The sequence below is a fragment of the Myotis davidii genome, unplaced genomic scaffold (assembly GCF_000327345.1).
Source record: "Myotis davidii unplaced genomic scaffold, ASM32734v1 scaffold551, whole genome shotgun sequence".
Lineage (NCBI taxonomy): Eukaryota > Metazoa > Chordata > Mammalia > Chiroptera > Vespertilionidae > Myotis > Myotis davidii.
In genome coordinates, this window is record NW_006283788.1 from 1593668 (window position 1) to 1601285 (window position 7618).

Sequence of the window (7618 nt, forward strand, 5' to 3'; positions counted from 1 at the left end):
AAATTATAATAATAAAAGTGTAATATTCTAATTAGACTGGACAGCCAAACGACCTTCCAGATGTCATTCCAGATGTCCTTCTGGACAAAGTCGTGGTGGCGGGGGCCGAGCCAGAGGTGGTTAGGGGCGATTAGGCAGGTAGGTGAATGGTTAGGGGTGATCAGGCAGGCAAGTGGTTAGGAGCCAGTGGTCCCAGATTGCAAGAGTGATCCCACGGGGTCCCGGATTGGGAGAGGGCGCAGACCGGGCTGAGGGCCCCCTCTCACCTCCCCTGACAAATTTCATGCATCGGGCCTCTAGTGTCAAAATAAAAAGGCAGAAAATGAAATGTTGGGAAACATACCCAATTTCTCCCTTTAAAGCCATCCAGTAAGTTGGCCCTCGGCCCAGCAGCCCCACTGCCAGGCTGCAGGCTGGCAGCTGTCTTGGACCCCAGCTGCAAGCATCACTATTGCTTTCCTCTTCCCCGGGTCTGAAGTCTCCAGGTGCCGGACATGGATCAAGGACACCCTTGCAATTTGGGCCAATGGTGAAGCTTGTGCAGCCCCTCGGAACCACATGCTCCTGTTCAATCTGCTCTGGTTCTTTCGTAGGCCAAAAGGGGGGTTAAAGTCACAGTAACTCTCGGAACTGAGATTGAAATGTCAAAGAAGCCGAGTGTGTGTCCCTTGCAAAACAGATCAGTTCTGCTATCTAGCAGTGGCCAAAGGCCACTAGGAAAGAGAAGGAAACCAGGGTGTGGAATTTTCCTGTGAAGAGTTGGGTGGTACGCGTTTGGGGTTTGGCCATCTTCACAGTTTCTGCTGCAACTGATCAGTCCTTCCCTTGCAGTGTGAAAGCAGCAACAGACGATACACACCCTAGGGGATGTGTGCCGATAAAACTTTACTTCCAACAGGCAGAGAGCCAGACTAGGCCACAGGTGACAGTCTGCTAACCGTTGGTTAAACACACTCCCTGTTTGTGTGCCAAGAGACACCAATAAAGGTTTAAGGTGGTGGAAAGTTAGGTACGAGCAGCGTGCCCATCAGCAGAGGGTTGGGTGGATAGTGCAAGGTCCCTTCTGAAGATGGACTACTGTGCAAGTGAAACATAAAAGCAAGAGCTGGGCCCACTCGGAGCCCGTGCTGCCAGGCGGAAGTCCTGTGCGCCACACACGTGACTTAGATGGTCGAGGCCTTGGAATAAAAGGTGCTATTTCCTCCCCTCAGATTGGCCTCTCTCCCTGGCTATGATCATGGATTGGCAGACTCGATATTGGTGTGTTAGTCACCCAGGAAACAGAACCCATAGGGTGTGTATTTATAGAAAGAGGTTGTGGGGACTGCAAAGTCTGAAATCCACAGGGCAAGCCCGCAGGCTGACAATTCCAGCAAGAGTCCATGTTGCAGTCAGAAGGCAATCTGAGGCAGAATTCCTTCCTCCTCATGGGACCTTAAGTCTTTTCAACTGACTGGATGAGGCCCACCCACGTCATGGAGGGGGATGTTATTCAAAGTCAACTGTTTTACATGTTAATCACATCTAAAAATGCCTTCAAAGCAACATCTAGACTGACATTTGACCAAACAGCTGGGCACCATAGCCTATTCAAGTTGACACAGAAAATTAACCATCGCAGTTAGTACCTTGTCAGTTCATTTCAAACTGATCTGTAGATTCCTTGTAATCCCAATGAAAATCCAAGACTTTAAAAAAAAAATCCAAGGCTTTTTTAAAAACAACAACACACAATTGACAGGCTGATTCCAAAATTCATATGGAAGTGCAAAGACCTAGAATAGTCAAAAAAACTTTGAAAAAGATCAAGGTTGAAGGATTCACACTACCTATTTCAAGACTTACTCAGAAAGCCATGGTGATCAAAACCCTGGGTACTGCCCTGGCCAACGTGGCTCAGTTGTTTGGGCATCATCCTGTGCACCAGGAGGTTGCCGGTTTGATTCCCAGTCAAGGGCACATGCCCGGGTTTCTGGCTCAATCCCCAGTAGGGTGCATGCAGGAGGGCCTCTCACATCCATGTCTCTTCCTCTCTCTAAAAATCAAGAAACTATTTTTAAAAAATTGTGTTATTAGTGAAAGGATAGATACATAGATCAATGGAATAGAATGTAGTCCAGAAATTGATTCAGACACTTTGATTTTCAAAAAAAAGTGCTGCCCTGACCAGTTTGGCTCAGTGGATGGAGCGTTGGCTTGCAGACTCAAGGGTCCCGGGTTCGATTCCAGTCAAGGGCATGTACATTGGTTGCAGGCACATCCCCAGTGGGGAGTGTGCAGGAGGCAGCTGATCGATGTTTCTGACTCTCTATCCTTCTCCCTTCCTCTGTGGAAAATCAATAAAATATATTATTTTTTTAAAAAGGTGCAAAGGCAATTCAGAGGAGAAAGGCTAGTATTTTTCAACAAATGGTGCTGGAACAACTGCATCTCATATGTAAAAATCTAAACTTGTTCCATATTTTGCAACATATTTTTTTTAAATAGCACAAAATGGATCATAGATGAAATGTAAAACTTAAAACTATTACACTTTTAGAAGGAAACAGAAAGAAATCTTTGTGACCTTGGGTTAGGGAAAAATTTCTTAAGCATGACACCAGAAGCATAATTCATAATAGAACAAATTGATATATTGGACTTGATAAAAATTAAGAACTTTTGCTCTTTGAAAGAAACTTAAGCCAATGCAAAGACAAGCCACAGACTGGGAGAAAATATTTACAAAGATATAGCTGAAAAAGGACTTGTACCCAGTATACTAGTATATAAAAAATTCTCAAAACTCAATAAAACCCATAAAAAATGGGCAAAAGCTTTCAACAGGCATGTCACCAAAGACACACCAAAGATGTGGGTGACTAATACAAACATGGAAACATCAGTTGATAGGAAGATGCAACTTAAAACAAGAAGATACCACTACACACTTATAAGAATGACTAAAATGTAAAAGACTGGCCATGCCGTGTTGGCAAGGATGTGAAGGTACTGGTGGTGGGAACATAAAAAAAAGTTAGAAACCCAGAATGTGACCCAACCATTCCACTCCTAGGTATTTACCCAAGAGAAATACAAGCAGATGTCCATACATTTAATTTATATGAATGTTTATAGCAGCTTATTGGTAGTAGCTGAAATCTGGAAACATGTCCCTCAACTTCTGAACTGATATCAAATGGTGGTACAGTGAAGTCCTCACTTAGTGTCGTCAATAAGTTGTGCGACTTTAGCGAAATGGCATATAATGAAACCAGCTTATCACAGGCTAACTGATATAAACAAGAGTTATCCTCCTGTGCCATCTCAGCGTTATAAGAAAACGACGTTGGGTGAAATGACGTTGCTTGAGTACCTGCTGCTGTGTATCCACATAACGGAATACTCCTCGGAGTAAGAGGCATGAACGGTTAATACATGAGACAACGTGAATAAACCCCCAAATAACTGTGCTGAGTGAAAGAAGCCAGATAAAAGGACACATGTGGGAATGATTCCATTATGTAAAAACCTAGGAAATGCCAACTAATGTGTAGTGACCACAGATCAGTGGTTGCCTGGGAGGGGTAAGGGGAGGTACTATGAGGGACAAAAGGAAAATTTGGGACTGAGGAATCTGTTATTTTGATTGTATTCGATTAGCGGCCAATAAAGCTGTGTTAGAGGTTTAAAAAAATAGGTTAAAAATGCAAGGTAAGGACAGTATGATATCTAAATAAAATGTTTAAGCCGTACAGAAAAATGCTGAATGCTGTCCATGTATCCAAAAGTATCGGAATCATTGTTTTTAAAGGATGACAGGAGCCCTGGCCGGTGTGGCTCAGGTGGCTGAGTGTTGTCCATGCACCAAAGGGCTGCCGGTTCTATTCCCAGTCAGGGCATGTACCCGGGTTGCAGATTTGATCCCTGGTCAGGGTGCGCACGGGAAGCAACTTATTGGTTTCTCTCTCATATCAATGTTTCTTTCTCTCCCTCTACCTCTCCCTTCCTCTCTCTAAAATCAATAACAACACATTTTAAAAATAATTTTAAAAAATAAGAATGACAAGGATATGGACAGTGGATTATACCTTTGGGCAGAAGGGGGAGAGATACGATTACAAGAGATGCTAGATTGTGTTTTATTGCCTTTTAAACAAAAACCCCTGGGAAGAGACCCAAGACACTGGTTGGACCCCTTTGGGATCCTGGTGGAAGATACAGTACCCTCCTCAGAAGATGCTTTTGCCCAAACTGTTTGCTGCTACCCAGGGCTGATGGGGACTTAAGGTGATGTTCACGGGCACCAAGGGAGCCCAAGGAACCATCTCTCATGCGTCTGACACGCGTGGCCCGATCTCATTTCATCTTCATATCTGGGGAGCCAGTGGCCTTTTCAAATACAAGTCAGGCCTATGTTCCTCTCCTTGGGCCACCCCCTCCCCCCAGTTCCTCATCACAGAGTATAAAATGCAAACACCTCACCAAGGCCCCTACAAGTAGCCTGCCTCTCCTCCAGCTGCATGGGCCTCCTCACTGTTCCTCTAACATACCGAGCACCATCCTGCCCCAGGGCCTTTGCATGGATTGTGCCCTCTGTCAGGATCACTAACCTGGATTTCCACACAGCTTCATGCTTCTTGCCATTCTGATTTCTCTCAAAATCGCCTCCTCGGGGAGCCATCACTGTCCACCCCCCATTATTTTTACCTGATTCCCCAGTGGACCACAGGCCCCAGGGTGGCAGGGACAGGGACTCTTGTTCTCGCCATTAAGCAGGGGGGTTAATATTGGTTGACTTCACAGCTGAATGAGACAATCTGTAGTGATATGATCAGTGGCCACCTGGGAACAAGGGCACAGGGACAGATTGCAGAAGGGAGCAGGGAAATGTTCCCCTCAGTGTGGTGACGGCCCCAGTGCAACCAGGGGAGCCATGGGCAGTGGCAGCTGGTCCCAGGCTAACCCCCGAACCTGTCTCGAGGCCTCCGTTTCTCTAACTCTTCAGTGAGCTGACAGCAGCCCCGCCTTGGCTCACTTCTTTCCTATAACATTTCTAGAGACAAAGCAGCCCGTGTGCCCTTCTCACTGCATTCCTGTTATGTCTGCAAAGAGCTATTTAAAGAGAAATACTTAAAAATTGAGTCCTATTTTCAAAATGAGATGGCGTGTACTTATATTCACATACACCCACATACACTGGGAAACAGGATGAAAACACACGAGCCTGAGGGCAGCCATCTTTGCCAGCTGGGGCTATTGCTGGTTTTCGTTTTCTTGGTTACAATCAGTGGAACTTTTTGTGTAAAAAGAGGAAACATCAGCTTATGTTAATATGAGGAGTAACAGGCTGGCCTTTCCTCTGAAATGTGGGGACTTTCACCGGAGTTCATGATGAGGCCAAAGCGACATTCCAGCCTTTGCAGGGACGGCAGGGGAGAGGAGAGATGGCCCACCCCTCTTCGCCCATGTCTGGAGCAACCGCACCCCATAAACCCGGAGTGAGCTGCACCAGTATCCCAGAGGCTGTGCCCAGGCCAGGACGCTCCTAGGGGCTGGGGATGGGCCTGACTGGTGGGAGGGGCCTCCACACAGCCTGGTGCCCCCACCCCCATATTGAGTCGAATGCTGTCCCCTCAAATTCATAACCCCTGAGAACCTCAAAATGAAACCTTATTTGGAAAGAGGGCCTTTGCAGACGTAGTTGAGATGAGGTTGCCCTAGAATTGAGTGGGCCCTGAATCCAATAACCAGTACCCATATTAGAGACACACATACAGAGAAGACTCAATATGAAGGTGGAGGCAGACTGGAGCCATAGTCCACAATCCAAGGAACACCAGAAGCTGGGAGAGCCCAGGACAGAACCCCTCACAGCCTCAGAATCAGCCTGCCCACACCCCAGACAGGACATTCGAGGCTGAATGTTCGATATGGCTTTATTTTCTGATCATCCGACTGCATCCCACATCCAGCCTGAGCTCTGAACAGTCAGCGGCCTGAGCCACCCTGGGGAGGGAGGGCACTAGCTGGGCAATCCCAGATGGTGCACCCATCAGTCACATGTGAGGAAAGATGAGTTTCCCTCCTCCCACCCCATCCAACTTCCCATCTTGTGACATCAGCCCCCAGAGGTGGTCAAGCATTTGGTGAAGTCTTTGGGGCAGTGGGTCCTCCGGGCAGGGTGGAGGAGGAACGAGGCAGAACCTGTGGCCCCCATGCTGACCTCTCCGGAGACCTGGCTTAGCCAACAGCCGGGGCCCGGAAGGCTGAGGACAGGACAGCTGCAAGTGCCCAGGGACTGCTTTGGCAAAGGTGGCAGACTGAGGTGGAGGCAGACAAGAGCCCCAAGAAGAACCCAGTCAGTCCCTCCTGCTGGCGGGCTTTGGGGAAGGGGCAACAGCAGGCTGGGTGGGGGGTAGGAGAGCCATCCTCTTGCCCCTTTACACCACTTCAGACCTCCATGGTGAGCCTGGAGCCCCTCCTTCCCGGTCCTGAGCCTCCCCCTTAGCATTTAACACTTGCTTGATTATATTGCTCATGAATTGGTACACCTGCATCTCCCTGAGGTCCATCCAGTGCTGGAAGCCTTCTCTCCACCGAGAGAAGCTCACGCCCATGAGGCACCTGGTTTGTGGAGTGCGGGCTTGGTTGAGGCTCGCAGAGCCCACACCTTCCCCCTCTGGATCCCACCGACACATCTTCTCCAGCAAACACTCTACCTTGACGCCCCCACCAGGCCCCAGCATGGATTTCACTCCCCCAGGACACATCACACCCTCCTTTTCAGATGAGGAAACGGCTCAGTTGGGCTAAGAAGTGAGTTCGCAGAGGGGCCAGAGCCTCCAGCCCAGGGCCCCTCCTCCAGGGCCTCCTTGGGCACTGCCTCTGGAGCCTGGGGCCGCCAAAGGCACCCGGTTTCCCTTTGGGAGCCAGGGGTTGGGAGCCCAGGAGCCAACAGAGAAGACGCCTGGGGAGATGCTGGCATTCCCTAGGGCGCAGTGAAAGGGAGCAGAGGCCAGAGAAGCCCCAGTGATGGGAACAACGCAGGGGCCCTGCAGGAAGGCGAGGTGGGGGGAGGGAGGGGGGGGGGGCTCCAGGTCTTCAGGGCACCAACTGCCCAGTGGGGGTTCTGGGAGACATGTGCCTCAGCCCTGGCTCAGGAAGGAGACATAACCTTCCAAGGCCAGAGCTACAAGCTGGGGCCCAGAGGCTGGTGCTGCCCTCTCAGACCAACATGAAGAGAGCATCCGGGACACTGAGGGGATGGAGACAGCGCGGACAAATGCAGAGCCAGTGCCAGCCGTGGTCGGCATCACGAGCAGGAGTGACCCCAAGGCTGTGCCGGACAAATTTCCTCTCACAGCGCGGCTTAGCGCCTGAGGGCCGAAGGGCCATCTCCCGGGCCAGGGGCTCAGCCACCGCTTGTCCCCAGTCCGTGGTCTGGCCCCAGAACTCTACCCCATGCTCCTCCGAGGGAGTTCGAAGGACAAACAGAGAAAGAACCCCCTAAGTCCTCAAGAGCAACACAGAAAAGCTCTGTAATTCGGGGTTTCGGTGAGCCCTGCAGGCCAAGGGTGGCGGTGAGGGTGGCAGGCAGGGGCCCATGGTGCTGGCAGGGCCTCGTCACTGCCTCTTG

At 49.7% G+C, this 7618-nt stretch overlaps 1 protein-coding gene across 1 annotated transcript in view; it reads right to left on the bottom strand.

The window, feature by feature from the left end:
* Positions 1-7127: 7127 nt before the first annotated feature.
* NCLN (nicalin) overlaps positions 7128-7618 on the bottom strand; it is a 19028-nt gene continuing 18537 nt past the window's right edge. Inside the window, exons 16-17 of the mRNA XM_006754121.2 lie at positions 7344-7488; positions 7128-7237 (exon numbers count right to left, since the gene is read on the bottom strand). Coding sequence (XP_006754184.1) covers positions 7128-7237; positions 7344-7488 — 255 coding nt within the window. The remainder of the gene's footprint in view (positions 7238-7343; positions 7489-7618) is intronic.